Raw genomic sequence first — 15,954 nt, forward strand, 5'->3', positions numbered from 1 at the left:
AACGTGTACCACTGATGGTGAGGAAATCCTCACGGTGCTGAGTCCACAGGCTGGTGGTGTACAGAGTACAATAAGAAGGACAGAGCTCCAGCAGGCTGAGAGGGAGAAGTACCTCAAATGGGCTAGGATTACCCAAATGCACGTTGCGAATACATAACGTTGCCTTTCATTTTCTTGCATCAAGAGAATGCAGAACAAGCTTTGCAGCACATTCCTCATACACGAACTGCACTCTGTACCGAAAGTTGGGAGTCTGAAAGACAGGATCCCCTCTGATCAATAGGGACAAAGGCACAATGAGCGTTTGGTACCCTGGTAATTGGCACCCTGGAAACTCCCATCATTGCCCCTTGCAGCCTGGCAGGCGCTGGCTGCCAGAGCAGAGGATGCTGGAGAAAGGAGCCTGGCTACAAGTGCCTCTGATATTCTGCAGATAAACAGCGGACCGGAGCAGAGGACTCATTAAAAACCCACAGACACAACAACGTCACTCCAGAAGCCAGCCAATATTGGATTGTACACTCAGCACTCCTTTCTAACTCACGTCATCCACAGAGAGAGAGAGATTCTTTCTGTTCATTTCACTCCTTTTCTGACCCTTTCAAGCTGCAGCTCGAGAGGAGGAACAACATGAATGGGGAGGTTTAGTGGGACAGAACTCACTGTTTGTTTATTGCACACTGTGCCCTGCCAGCCTGGAGGGGGGGCTGCTTGCACTGGTGCATTTTCCATGCATTGCTGTTGTCTCTCTCCACTTGAGGCTGCACTGCAATGCAGATGCTGTACCCCCTGCAACAACATGCATGTGTCCTGATTTGATTCTAATTACAAATCGCCTTCAGAGAGACCACACCAGATCTAGAGCAAAGGGGAGGAAGCTCCAGCAAAAAACATGTACAGAATCCCTCTGCAAAGAATGGCAGCTCTCTGGGCTGCAAGGGCTGCTGTGCTCGGGTCTGGGAACTGAACCCAGGCACGAGGGATGCTCTCAGCCATCTGCAGCCTCATTACAAAATACGCTGTAGTGGAACAGCTCCTCCAGAACAGAATAACCCCCTTCAGTGGCTGCAGAAGTCTCTTGGATACGCTGCACAGATGAAGGGATTCAGACAATGAGCCCATTGACTGAGAAAAGGACTCTAACGGTGTTTAAAGGTTAAGGAACTGAAGGCAGATTTCTGCAGTGTCTTACTGCAGTGGCATACAGTTAGCATGCTGGTCAAGATAAGGCCAGCCTCACCAGACAGGTGAGATACTAGTAACTTCTTACATGGCCAGAATATGCTTCATGAGTTCCTGGCGCCATTCACTGAGCTAACTCCTCCACAGTACATTGCTCCCGGACACACGAGGCTCCTGTCACTGCAGTGCCTACAGACACAAGTCCAAAACAACAAGCAGGAACAACATCAGAGCCTGCCAGCTATTTGTCTTCCCTCTGCTGCCCAAACCCTTCCTTCTGAGCTCAGGGCAGCACATCTGTTTCACTATGACCAAAGGGCTGCTCAAACTTTACCTTCCCTCTTAAGTCTGTACCTGAAAAACCACTTCCAGCCCAAAGGCCTTCTTTGCTTTCTCCCAGCTGCCTTCCCCAGGCACCCTGAGCGTGTAAGCCATTGCACCTGGTTGCCCTGCTCTTCCTTCCTTCTGGAGCCTTCTGAACACTGAGACCTATAACAGTTTTCATAGAAGTAAGATGTTATTGAGAAAAATCCATTCTAGGAGCAGAACCACGAGCTTACAGTCCCCTCTGACCTCCTCCTTCCTCTCCCCCGCATTTTCTGCTTGCGCTGCCATCCCTTCCAACATTTGTTTCAATTTTTCTGCTTAGAGAGTTCCTTAAATTACAAGCCTGGACTTGTCCTCAGTCTCATCTCTGACTACACCGGTGCCCTTCGCCTCTGAACTGACCCCAGCATGCTTTTAGCAAATACCAGCATTGCTGGCCTCATCAGTATTCGTACAAACCATCATGCCCTCAATTCCCCATTCCAACCTTCTGATGTCCTCACTGTATTGGCAGGCCATACACACACAGCTCTTCCAAAAAAAACAAGAGGCAGTTTCACCTGCAAGTTAATCTAAGGGAAACACTGACTGACCAGGGTAAACACCTACCAGATGCTGTTCACATCTTTGCCATCTCTTCACATTTCAATTCCTCACTTTATCCCTACCTCTACCTGCCCCCCATCCAGCTCTCACACGCCATCACTCTTGTCCTCTTTTCTGTAAAGAAAGAGCTCTGAAGCTTCACTGTTTGGAAAGCTCATGAGGGTCATGGGCCACAAGGCACATCAGTGCAGTGGCCTGGCACTCCACAATCCTTCCTCAGCCCATTAAGAAGCAGTAAGTAGACGCCAGTGTAGAGAACACTCAGACTGAGCAGCATCTGTCAAAGTTCATTAGTTTACTAACATTAACAAGTCATTGGGCATACTTTTTGGCGAGGAAAAGCCATCAGACTTGCCATTTGTGAGCTTGAAAGCGAGGGGACAGCTTTCCATCGTCAGGCTCATTCCACACACCAGATGGCCAAGAGAATTAGATGCCCTGGCCTGGCACCAGAGAGCACAACCCGAACTGACTTCTCAGGACTCCCAAGCACAGGTATATTATGAAGCCAGCTCTGGGAGTCCAAGAAGCAATGAAAATCATGAACTTAGCAGTCACGTTGTTTAATGGCACTTGACACAGACACTTTAAGACCAAATTTCACTCAGGAGTGATCCTACAAGTCATCTGACAACACTCTAATGTAACAGCATCAACTCACAGAAGGAAGGTGGCAAGGCAGGAGAGAGGTGAGGAATGTGTTTTTCACAGACCAGCTAGCCCAGATTTCCCATGTAACATCAGCTCTTTGTTTGCCTTCACTTTGGCCTCACTGCCTTTTCATTCCCAGTTCTCCTTTCCAAGACAAAGGCTTCATACCTGAATGGGACTTCCTCCTCTGGGAACTCCATGTAATATCGGATGAAGAATCGCTCCGAGTCCTCTCGCTCCCCATCACCAACAATGCTCCCGTTGAGCTTGATGATAGATGGCAACCTGCTTGCAAACACCAAGAAGTACAGTCAGTGAGAAAAGAAATCCAAATCAGGCTCACCAGCAAGACAGTCACCCCCAAAAGCTATGTGCCATAATGTTACCATCAGGAGACTGCTGCCCCCAGAAGTAGTGAATTCATACAGAACTTTATCTCCTAGCAGCCTCATCTTCCAGTTACCAGCTCCCAGCCACTCACTGTCATGTAACAAGCCTGCACAGGAGAGCCAAAAAACAGACCTGGCTATTAGCAGCTTCCTGCGCTCCTCAGTGGTGTAGGACTGCAGCAAAGGGATTCCTAGCAATTTCACTTCCTCAAGCTTGGGAAAAGAATTTAACTTGTCAATGTCTTCCCAGCAATGCAGACCTGCTCAGAAGAGAAGATTTGCTTACACACACACAGATAATACATCATGTATCCAAGACTATCAAATACAGGCAAAGAACATATGTGACAGGCAAGCGTCTACTGAAGTTTCTCTGGAAGTCAGCTTCTTGCTCATGACACACTGAAAACACCTCTTTCATTTGCTTGCAAGACAGAGCAGTTTTAATTCTCCCATGCTGTTGTATCAGTCTGGAAAGATGCCCTATGCAGGTGACTTGGGACCTTAGTTTTTGCAGCAGTCTCCGCTTTGTCATTTTTTCTAACGCCCTCCTTGGGACTTCTGGACTCTACTCAACTATCAGTTCACAAGCCACAGAAATGCAACACAGAATCCCAAGATCTTAAATACCTGGAATCAAAACTGCCAACACTTATCACAGGAGCACTTGCTCCTCCGTGAGCAGGCTTTGCTTCCTTTGGTTAGGTTTAAGCCTTTCTTATGCGGATTCTTTGACGCTTACACTGCAAAGCATGTTAACGAAGTGCCTTCCACCCAGGCTTAAGACTTAGCTATTGCTCACACAGTGTTTAAGGCTGTAGAGAATGAAAGATGATGATGCATTAAGTACTTTTGCAGCTGAACGTGTGGCAGACGTGCTGTCTCACCGGTGCGTCACAGCCCTCCCAGCCTGCCCTGCAGCCTCCTCTCCACTTCCCAGTACTCTGATTTTCTTTCTGGAGCAGTAGCTGAAAAATCCCAGGGGCTGAAGTCTAAAGCAGCCTGGAGCAAAACTTGTGGTGCTCTTCTGATATCCAAGGACAGGTGACAGACAGCTTTGGCTGGTGTACACTTGACCCTTACACTCCACATACCCACGCTTGTGCTCATTCCACCCAAGATAAAACAGAGAGATGGAAAAGCAAATGGGACTCTTTCATCCTCTCCACTGTCAGACACTTATTTATCCTTCCTCAGAATTGCCCGAGGCAGGAACAGGAAATGGAAGGAAACTGCTAACTAAAATAGCCCTTTGCCAGCTCACTTGGAGTAACTGCCAGTCAACTCCGCTCTGACTCATCACCTAGGTAATGACTGACTACAAAAAGGTAAAGCCAACAGAAATAAGCAAGTGCACTTCCTGCTCGTTTTCATTCCCCAACACTGCATTCCTTGTGTCAGTATGCTTCAGGTTATCCAGCAGGACAGACTGGGCCAAAGGGAAGTGGCCATTTTCATCTCTGCCACAGCACCAGAACCATCCAGAAGATTTAGTCACCTGCTGTCTTCAGTTGCCCTCTCTCACTCTTTGCAGGACACAGTGCTGACTGCAGCTTACTGCTAACGCAGCCTAGGAAGCAAGCAACCCTCAGGCTTAATTTTCGAGCAGCTCCCAGTGTGTTTTTCACCTTCTCAGAAGGAAACATTCTGATCAACTGCCATCACAGAAAGTGCACCACTTCAGGGCGCTCACCTGACTTGTGCAAATTGATGGATCGCAGGTTGGGGAACAGCCTTGCGAGGGAATCTTCCGACTCTTCGATGGTGGTGAGGTTGTTGTTAGCCAGAATAAGGGTGTCCAGAGATGGAAACATAATGCCCAATTTTCGAATTTCAGTCCAGTCTTGAAGGTTATTGTCAGTTATGTGGAGTAATTTGAGAGACTGACAGCAAACTGGAGAACAAGACACTGTTTCGTAGTCATTAAGGCACAGGAAGAGCTCCTCCAAGCTGCATGGGGAAGACAGATAATGTCACCATCTTAACATACCTTGTGAAATGATGACCACCTGGGGTGCAGGGACACACACACTGCTTTAACACAACTCTCTTTAATGGCTCCTACTTGATTTGAAACCTCTGCACAGAGTGGCCCTCTGAGCGCTCCTAATGGAGTGTTTCAACTACTCTGCTCTGCTCCCATTTGTAAGCTTCACCCACGGCTCTACATGTCCCCCTAGGTCCCCAAATACTTTTGGCTGTACAACTTGTCTAACAGATCATTTGGGATGGTGCTCCACATTTGTGCCTGATGAGCCACCAGCCCAGCTCCGGTGGTGATTGGTACTTGCTCTCAGTGCTTACCACTTAATTTAATGAGGTGCCTTTATACAATATATATGATGCTTCTCCCCACCTCGCTGGTTCTGCCAAAGTCTCCTATTCAAGAAAAAAGAGGTCTCACTAAGTTTTCAGACGGGTACACTCACTCCTCCAATTCCTATTATACACATGCTGGTCACAGGGGATATACTGCTGCCATCACCTCCGCTTACAAAACTGTGCAAGGAGGAATCTGGTATCAAACCGAAGCCACCGAGGACATCCGGGGAAACTGAATGCCACTGCCAAGGTGGACCGTGGCCAAGCCACAGAAATCAACACATTTGCACAGAAAAGCATGATGAAATATTACTTGACTAGTGGCCAGACCCTCAGATTTACATCCCATTCAAAAGCGATTAGTGCAGGTATGCACTGCACCATTCATTCTGCAGTGAGTCACCTCCTGCATTGTCAGGATCATTATCCATCTCTCAGCGCTAGTATTTGGATGTGGAAGAGCAGCTTTGGTGGGCTTTGCAGCACTGCACAAGTTCAGCTTTAAAGCTGCTGTCAAGCCTTCACCTGGCCAGTTCCCAAGCTCTCAAAGGAGAAATTCCATATTCTTCTACTTATCACCTTTAATTCCTCACACCCTGCTCATTCCTCACCACATTGGTTATGAGGACAGCCTTGAGCTGTGTGCAGTGAGCACCCCTTTCTCTGCCCAGCTCCCCATGCTTACTCAGGTAACTCCTGCAGGATTGTGTGGACTGTTTCCCAGGAAGCTTTGCTGTTGTTGAGCACAAGTTTGCGGACACCAGCGAAGGACCCAGCACACCTTCTCTCTAGAACGGACAAACTGAGAGGATTGGAACTCAAGTTTAGAAACTCCAAGTGGGGAACGTTGGACACAATTTTACTGACCTAAGCGAGGAGGGAAAAAAAAAAAAAGGAAGAAAACAAAAAGAGAAAGAAAGACGTGTATCAGGCAGTAATCAGACCTTGTGCAATAATATCCCATCTCCTGAAAGGAGCCCCTTCGGAATGACCATGAGGCTCAAGGAAATTATATGGGGGGGTTGAAATTAGGCTTGGGGATTGCTACCTGAAATTCATACTCCAGCTATTCACTGATCTGGTTTGATTGGTTAATTGCTCCTTCGCCTCAATGCTTCAATTAATTACAATCTCTGGGCAGCTTGATAAGAGAAAGAAAGAAAGTCTCTGGGGAGAGGTCATAAAATCCACCTGAACACCCAGCTGCAGCAGCAGCACAGTTCTGGGGCTGCAGCTCCGAGTGCTGCCATCCTCACTTCCAGCCACGGGCACATCTCCTGAGTTCCTGCCATCACCAACCACTCGCTCAGCTTCCCACTGCTCCCCACTAGCCACAGATTTTACTGTTTTGCCAGAAGCTCATTGTACACACACAGTGAATTCCGTATTTGATTCCATTACTCTGCAAGCAGCAGCTTTCCTGCAATCGAACCAAATGCTGCGGACCTCTGCTTGGGGCTCCTTGCTTTCTCTGTGTATGGGGTGCTGAGGGCATGGCAGCAGAGAGGTGAGGAAGAAAGATGCAGAAAGAAGAAGGAGAAACAAAAGCAATAGGGTACAGCTCTGGAGTGCAGCATACATAACAGATCACGGGATCAGGGTAAGTGCTGACCTGAATGCCGCCAATACACAGAAAGATACGGGGAAAGGTTATTAAAGTGGTCAATTTGTGGTCACCTAAAAATGATTAAGCGAACAGAACAGCCAGGCAGCATCAATTTGTAAAGAACACATCACGTCAATCTAATTTTCCTCTCTGACTGAGTAACTGACTCAGTGACAAGTCGCATAATGGAATGTCAGCCTCCGAGGCCATCTGCATGCTGGTCACATCGGCAAGCAGAGGGCTTTGAACAGCCCCTGGAATATTGCTCTAAGTTACCAGTTCAGTACAAAACCAGCAGACACCACGAGGGCATCCTCCTGCAGAATGCCACTTGTTATATTGCCAGTGGGCAGAGTAGTTGAACACTCCATGCTCTCTTATTCTGTGGCTGATACCGAGGTGGGAAGGACTGCCATCATGTACATGTGCAGAGGCCAGAGCGAAAAGGTGCAAGTTCATTGCAAGGATGGACCAGGCACCAACAGTAGAGAAAAGAAAATCATTGAGAACACAGCAAGGAGACAGAAAACACCTCGCTGGAGAGCTCCACCCCACAAAGCAACTGGGATGGGAGAGGTCTGGGAAGACCATGACATGCACAGGCCAACAACACGGTGCAGTTGCTAGCAAAGGACAACAGTCTATTGCAAATCTGTAATACCTGTGTTCCATATGCGATGCTGGAGGAATTACTCTGCCTCTCTTTGAGCTGATGAAGCCTCAGCTCAGGTGAGGTGAGGTGATGTCATGTTTTGGGCGCTACCAGCTTTAAGAATGAAACAGTGAAACTGGAAGGACATCGGAGCAACAAAAACAATATGGGATTTAGAACAAAAATGGCCTGCAATGAAAAGCAGGAGTAACTGGGTTTTTTCAGTATTATCCTAAAGTTGGAAAAGCAGACAGGAAAACTCCTCATGTGGGTAGAAAAGGCTGTCACAAAGGGAGCAGCAGCAAATGCTCCTCCATGCCTGCTGTGTACAGGGCACCAGCAATTGCCTTAACTTGCAGCATGGCAGACTTAAGTGACGTGGTTTAGCTTAAGAGGTTATCAGCTAGCTGGGCATCTGGAATCCCCATCTCTGGCAGTTTGTAAGAGCTGATTAGGTATTTATCTGCTAAAGACAGGCTAAGAAAACTTAATTCTGTCTTAGAGGAAGGGGCCAAAGTAGAAGGAAAACCTTTCATTACCTGCTTTACTGCGGTTCACACAGAGGCCAGCAAATGGTGCTGTCCAGGGGCAGCCCAAGCAGACAGAGGAGGGGGCAGTGTGTGAGGCATGCAGCTTGTGTGACATGCGGGTGTGCAGCAGCAGCAGCTGCTCAAAGGCTGACAGGGAGGAGAACTGGGGGCAGGGAGGCAGCTCATTGCTATGGGGTGGGGCTTTCGTGGGTCACAGGACAGTCTTCAGTATAAAATCATCTTCCCTGGCTCTGATCTCAACAGACAAGACTGAGCTCTCTCTCCTCCCCACCTTTTAGGTCAGTAAGGAAGTCATAGGAACAAGGAAACCTATCTCCAGTTCTGGCAAACTCCAGTGCCACAGCAGCAGCACTTCTGCACTCGCTGGCTCTGCTACCTGTTCAAAGATACAGGAGCTTAATGTGACAGAAATAAAATACCTTTACATTGCTCATCCTTTCTTTTTCCAGGTATTTAAACACTAAACACTGAGTTAAAAGCAGAGCACAAGCCGGTGAGGAACAACAACAGATTGCAATTATTTTACTCATGTTACATTGCATTTTTCTAGCATATTTCAGCCAAGCACTTCAGAGCATTTTACAGCAGCATTCAGTGCTAATTAACGAGGCTTCAAAAGTGTTCTTTGATGTAGATGTTATGAAACCTGTTTTGCAGATGTCAAAACAAAAGAGGAGAGAAAATACCTTGCCCAGCATTACAGATTTGGTAGCAGAGCTGGGAATTAACTCCCACTCCTCAGACCTCCTCTGCTCTTACTGTTGAAAACCACACTGCTCATTAACCTCTTGACTTTTGAAATGCCAGTTCCAGTGCTTTGCACAATAAAAAGATATACATTTGTCACCCACAGGCCAAGATCATAAGTCAAGAGGAAAATGGAGTCAAGTGCCCGAATGGATTAAATTTATCACATTTATGGCTCTCGAGCTGTCAAACTAAATAAGCATCATCTTCAAAAATGAGTAAGAACTCACAAAATAAATAGAAATTTATCTCCTTCAAATGAACGACGTACTCTTATGACCTGTGATGCATTTGCACTCGTTATAGTAGCCACCACGGCCATTCAGAGAGATGCACACACGACCATCCTACCTCGTGCCAGTCTTCCAGTTTATTGTCAGAAAGATCGAGTTCGGAGACGTGAGCACAGAAGGCAGCAATCTCGTTCTCATCCCCTGCACAGGTTATGCCACAGCTGTTCAGCACCAGCACGCTTGGAAGGTTGAGACGATCTGAAAGGGCCAAAGCAAAGATGCCCTATGGTCAGCACCACATGCCTTTGGTACAGACAACAACACCTCGGTCAGAGCGAACACAAACGAGGTGTGAAATTCATCACAAGGCAATGATCTGCCCGAAATTCCACGATTTACATATATTTAAGAGTTATTGGGATAAACGTGGTTCACATGACAAATGAGCAGCGTAAATCAAGAAGTCTTCCTGCATCTAAACATGACACATCGCCCAGTATTGAAGCTCTTCAGTTACAACATTACTTTCTGCCCACAGCACAGCAGCAAGGACAGTCCCTTGTATTTGATAGCCAATTGTGGCCTGAACTTACACTCCTCCTCAGGCATCTGCTACTGCAGATAGGAGACAGCACTAGCTGGAGTGTCAGCTGCACAGAGCCAGGCCCCCTTATCCTCTTGTGCTCAGCCCACATGGGCCAAGGATATAATTAAACACTTCTTTTTTAAGCTCTTCCTTTTCAACAATGTGTGTGATCCTACAACCTGGAAGAGCTTCAGTCTCTGCTCTGCCTTCTGCTCCAGTTTTACTCTCATCTCATCTCACGCAGGTAAACATTCTCAGCTATTTTGCAGACAAGGACTTAGAGCACTGCCACGGCCTGATTTGCTAAGGCCAAACCATGACAAACTAAAAAGCTCTGCATTTGTCACAGGAAACCTCTTTGATCCAAGAAATCCCCATTAAGGCAACGCAAGCCATCAGCCTTACTCTCTTTCCCAGACAGCATTCTCTCATCTCTGCTGAATATCAAAATTTAACAAGGTTTTACCAAAGAGATGGCCCTTTTTCCCGTGTCCTTCATACTCAACAGCTACACAGCCAGACAGGGATTCTAACAGCAGACAGCAGTCAGAGTGATTGGAGATTTCCAGTTTTTCTTGGCTCACTACCATTTGGTTTTTTTATAGGATAGTGTTGTACTGTGGGGATTAGTTGTGATGGACATGTAGGTCACGCCTTGATCACATCTGAAGGCCCAAGTGCCTTGTCTTAGCTCCCAAACAACTCAGGTAAGCATGTGCTGGCACACAGGAGAGAGGGCAGACTGAAGATTCCATTGGGCTGATTTTCTGTTTGTGTTAATTTTGAGCGACGTGCTCTATGTTTTATCCTTAACTAACCTCAGGCCCTTTTTTCTCCTCTGTCAAACTCAGTTACTGTACATCCCATCCAGCTCTCTTCTGTGGCTATTTTCCCCCTTGGGGCTGGTTATGGCACAAATTGACCTGACGGAAATTTAAACTAAACTCACAACCAAAGATGGGCAAGAGGTTATACAAAGAGGCAGCAGGTCGGTGGGATAAATGGGCATCTCAGGGTCATCTGTACAGAGAACCGAATGCAAACAGCAGAGCTTGAGGGAAGACTAAAGGGCATCAAACAAACCCGGTTCAAAGAGCATGAAATAGCAACACAGATTCTGCAGTGCAGAAGACCAAAGGACGTACATGAGCAGCACAGCACTTCAGACACACGTCTGTCTTGATATTGCCTTCAGGCAGTACAGTCAGAAGCAAAGGAGAGGGATTTCTCCTGCAGTTCAGCAAAAGCACGCTCAGAGATCAGCTGATGCCTTGAGACAAGAACCAAAGCAAACCACAAACCCACTGGAGGCACTTGTCAGAAAAGAAGCCTCGCTGGAGATTCCACAGCTCAGCACCTGGTGTTGTATGCACTGGACTCCCTCTGCAACCACAGGCACTGATGTGAGTTGACGGCATTGCATGATACCACTGGTTTGTGGAGCAACCTCAGATACAGATCAAGCACTTTTGTATCATTCCAGCCACTAACAGAGCACTTAATATCATTAAGCTAATAAAAAATAAGCTGCAGGGACTGCTGAGCCTCCAGAACTCAGTGCTGCACAGGACCTTCACTCCATCTCTCATTGAAAAGATTCTGATTCTGCTATGCTGGCAGGGGAAATTCAGCTCATTTTTTACAGCAACCTTCAGTCATTCAATCTGCTTTCGGTCTCTGCTAGTCTAGCCTTTCACCTTTTAGTAAGAAACACATCATAACACAGCATGATATTTCTTCTTCTGGGCAATTCAGGGCAATTCTTCACTCAACATAAGCGAGAACAACCAAGAAACTGTTCCCACTGACACATACCTTTCATAGGTGAGCCCTGTGGAGTTGCTGGGACGTGCACACCCATACCAGGGCCGCGGCGATACGGGAAGTTCTCAGGGCTGTATTTCTCACAAAGAACTTGCATGAAACTCCTGCCACTGGGTTGGTCCATGCTCCTTTCTTGGACTTCTGGTTAACACAGAGAACAGAGCATGAAATCAGTCATCATCACCTCCAGTCTTGGGAACGTGGGACAGAAAGCGACCAGTCACGTCATGGATTTTACTTCTTCACCTTTCAAATTGAAGATTACAGTGATATGGTAATCAGAAGGGGGAAGACAAAAAAAAATTAACCAAAACAACTCAAAACAAAGAAAATCATAAGAAAAACAAAACCACAGAAATCCCAGAGCTGAACAAACACACTTTGAATCATACAGTCCACACAAGAAGCCTTTGGGCACGCTCTTCCAGGACCGTTCCCAGCACACTCCAAGCTGCACAGGATCACTTCCATGCCTTGCAAAAGGACTGTGAGATCTTCACAGATATTCACAAACATCTGCAGGATGCTGAGAACTGGGGAAATAGCAAAGAGCTGTTCAGGAGACTGCTCGAAGGGGTGCTTTCATCCCTCCACTCCCCTTTTCTCTATCGAAGGACTACATGTCACCATCCGCCTGGGGACTCCTAATTGCTGTGCACTGAAGTCATGGAGAGGTCTTTACACCCTGATGCAAAACAACTCTTTCATTGGCTGGAGCACCAACAGTTATCCGTGGTCCTTTGCACTGTCAGATTAAGATGTGCTTATGATTACACCTGCATGGCACAGATCAACTCCATCCCAGAGGTGTAAGCATTTCACAGAATGAAGGAAATAAACAGCTTTTTGGGTGGGGGAAAAAGCAGAGGAGGAGGAGGATCCACAGCACTCTGTTTGTAGGAAGACACTAAGCAAAGCAGCCTCCAGTTGGTTTGTTAAAATCAGGCCAATCAGTACGGATCCTGGAGCTCAGTCTCAGCTAGCTGGCTTCCATCAGCAGGCACACAGCATGTCATGAGCTACTCCAGTTGGAGAGGAAAGGACTCTCAGGACTCTCATCTGCACTGACAGCAGTGTCTCACTCAATGCAAGGGCAAGTATCATCACTTCCCCTCTGATTCCACACAGAGCTGCAGTTGTTCTGTGCTGCTTGCAGATCTGGGCTTCTAATGAGAGCACAAGTGCTGTGTCACACCATGCTCTCAAGAACACAGGAGGCCATCACTTGGCCAGGCCAAAAAGCACATTCTGCCAATTCCATTTTGCAGCTGTTTAATGTGTCTCAAAGATAAACATGCCCTTCATATCTAGGCAGGCCACAGAACAAACAGCACAGGGAAAAGGACTCCACATACCACGCATGGGCTGCCAGCTTGCCTAGAGAGATAGCAGGGTCAGCTGGAAACCCACCTGGCACAAGGGAACTGCGGGGCTCAGCACACTGCTGTGCCCACAGGAATGGGCCCTCCTGTCCTCCCTTCCCCCAGCTACACTGAACTTGGCATTGTACATCATTCTGGATGACTGAACCACAGAAAAACAAACATGATGTTGCTAACCAATGTCAAATTACCATCTCTGTATACTGAGATGAACTTTTCCTTAGACTTGCTACTGGCAACGGTGTATATAAAAAAGTGAATCCAAAAAAGTTCCCTTTGCTGCGACTCACATGCTTACCACACTTTGCTTCATGACCCTATTGCCTAGAACACCTCCATCTCAAACAACTTTGACATCACGGTAAGAAGCAAGATGACACAAGACTGTCAGAAATTTTGTGTGGTCGGTAGATCTTACAGGTTACAAATAGGGACATCAGAGATCAGGCTTACTTAAAAACACCTCTTTTAGTCCTCAGCAGCTTGGGTCCATTCACACACCCTGTCCTTTTCAGCTGCAGTATCAGAGCACTGACCTAACAACAGCCATGCTCATCACCTCTGCACTGCACACATTTTCTTTATCAAGCTTTACTTTGGCAAAGGGCAGTTATTTTCTCCATGACCCTTCTCGGGAGATTTCATATTAATTATAACAACTTGTCACACTTGTGGCACTTCTGCATCACTGCCATTACTTAAGAGCAAGGATTAACAACGCACGCGAAGCAAACATGACACACTTCCCATGAATGCTGTCTGCACACGAGCAGGACAGGGCAATTTGCAGGGCACACATTTCTGTGTGTTGTCCTACTGACGGCACAAGGAGCAATTCATCCTGAAACAACTCTGGGCTGTCCAAACTGACAGCGTGGACTGCAAACGCTGTGCTCTGTCTTTGAGAGCTGCTGACGAGCGGCCTTTGTTGCCTATACCTGAGCACTGCTGGCAGGAGGCGGCACGAGGCACAGCGTCTGTGAAGAGAAGCATAAGGACACTGACAGAGACAGGAAAAATACTCCTGTGACAGGGCTATAAACCAACCAGGAGCAAAGATGATCCTTCAGAGGAATTAATTCATGGATGACACACATCCAGCGCAACCCGGATACCTCCAAAGCGGGCTGAACCCAAGCATGCACACAATGCATTTCAGCACATCCATGTGCGTGACAAACATCTGCCAGAAAGCAGTCAGTCCATCCTTCCTCTGTGATGTGATACAAAACAATTATTTTCACAGAACCATAACGATTGGAAAAGACCACTAAGAGCACCCAATCCAGGCCCCAGGAGCCACCACAGCCAACCCAGCGAGCAGAACACCGTCAGAAACATCACCAGATGGAACCCAACCTAATGTGGCCACACCAGCTGCGGGGAGAAGCCAGGGGTGAGGGCCGGGAGGGCAGCAGAGCACCCCGAGCCCCGGGAAGGACAGCGGGAAACCAGGACCCCCACTGACGTGCCGCCTCGGGGCTGCGGGAGGAGCGGAGCCGCGGCCCTCCGAGCGCCGTGCCGGCCGCCACTCAGCCCCACGCGTGGGCCGAGAGCCCGCAGGCACGGCCCGGGCAGGTGCGGGCCCGGTGCCGCCGCCCTCCGCATCTCGCCGCGCTGCCCGCGCCCCTTCAGGCCCCGCTCCCGCAGCTCTCCACGCCCGGACCGCGCGTCCCCCCGCCCGGCTGTCACGGCTTCCTCCGCCCCGCAGGCCCCGCTCACCCAGGCCCGGCGGCCGCGTCCCGCATCGACCCGGAAACAGCTCGGTAGCAACCAAACATCACGTGATAGCCCCCCCGTCACGTGAGCGGGGCCGGGCCGGTCGCCATGGAGACGGAGATGCTGTGCCCGGCCGCCCCGCGGCCTGCTCCTCCCGCACCGCCGTGGTGACGTCAGGCGAGGAGGGCTGGGCACGCCGTGCCCTCACCTGGGCCTCATCCCCCCCCCGGTGCTCAGTGCGGCCCCGGGAGCAGCGATCATAGAACGGCTCGGGCTGGATAGGACCATAAGGATGCTTGGTGTCACCTTCCCAGCGCCCTGGGCCTGGCCTCGCTCCTCGTGAGCGCTCTGCCCATTCCTCACCTGCAGTGCCACCTCGTCCTTGCCAGGATGACACCACAAAAGCCAAGCCGCCCTTCACACAAAGCCTTGGCTATCCATTTCCCAGACATCTGTGGAGAACAACTGGTTTACATCCCAACCCAGTGCCGGGTTACGAGAGATTCACGCTGCTGCTCTGCGTCCTGGGCCAACCTGTAGCACTGTGAGGGGGGGTCACACATCTCCACATGGCTGTGCCACCCACCCAGCCCAGCTCCCCGCCAAGCTGCTGGCACTGAGACGTTTGCATGCCCTGATTTCCCTTTAACACAGAAAAAAAATAAAATATATATATAAAAAAAAGCCCTTTTGCTGTTCTTTCTTATTACCCTGTTGACACAACATTGGTTTTGCTTTGTTCCCGGGCAGGCCAGCAGGAATGAACATTGCCTCGCCAGCGTTCCTGTAAAAAACATCTCCCCACACGCCCTGAATGGCTTATTTGGTTCTTTTTATACATTCCAGGGAGAGCTTTGTCTCCATTTGGTTTTCCTTTCCCCGCCACTTCTCATATCTGTTTCAGGGAGATAAAGAACTCCATTGCATTCAGAGCCTACACTCTTTTTTCTAACAATCCTCACTCTTTTTTTTTTCTGTTTTGCACAGCTTACCTGTGCTATTTAGTTGCTAGAAGGAAGAAAGAACACACTTCAGCTGGCAGCCTGCACCAGCAGGCTACATTTTAATTTTAAATACGCTGAAGGTGCTGCTTTCTATAGTTACAGGTTACCTGGATAGAACAGCCGTCTGTGTGAGCCTCCCTCGGTCGGTGCTGTAAGTGTGAGAAAGTGACCGG

At 48.4% G+C, this 15,954-nt stretch overlaps 1 protein-coding gene across 3 annotated transcripts in view; it reads right to left on the reverse strand.

Annotated features, from left to right (window-relative positions):
• The window catches only part of TBCEL (tubulin folding cofactor E like), a 20,504-nt gene extending 5,681 nt beyond the window's left edge, over positions 1-14,823 (reverse strand). Inside the window, exons 1-7 of one of the 3 annotated variants that reach the window (XM_015298182.4) lie at positions 14,781-14,823; positions 11,668-11,814; positions 9,385-9,524; positions 6,163-6,344; positions 4,849-5,105; positions 3,289-3,415; positions 2,935-3,051 (exon numbers count right to left, since the gene is read on the reverse strand). In XM_015298182.4, the coding sequence (XP_015153668.1) occupies positions 2,935-3,051; positions 3,289-3,415; positions 4,849-5,105; positions 6,163-6,344; positions 9,385-9,524; positions 11,668-11,800 (956 nt within the window). In that variant the 5' untranslated portion in view covers positions 11,801-11,814; positions 14,781-14,823. Of the gene's footprint in view, positions 1-2,934; positions 3,052-3,288; positions 3,416-4,848; positions 5,106-6,162; positions 6,345-9,384; positions 9,525-11,667; positions 11,818-13,996 lie in introns of all 3 variants that reach the window. The other 2 variants (XM_427094.7, XM_046903860.1) reach the window with 2 other exon arrangements.
• Between the last annotated feature and the right edge of the window lie 1,131 nt (positions 14,824-15,954).

The sequence above is a fragment of the Gallus gallus genome, chromosome 24, assembly GCF_016699485.2.
Source record: "Gallus gallus isolate bGalGal1 chromosome 24, bGalGal1.mat.broiler.GRCg7b, whole genome shotgun sequence".
NCBI lineage: Eukaryota > Metazoa > Chordata > Aves > Galliformes > Phasianidae > Gallus > Gallus gallus.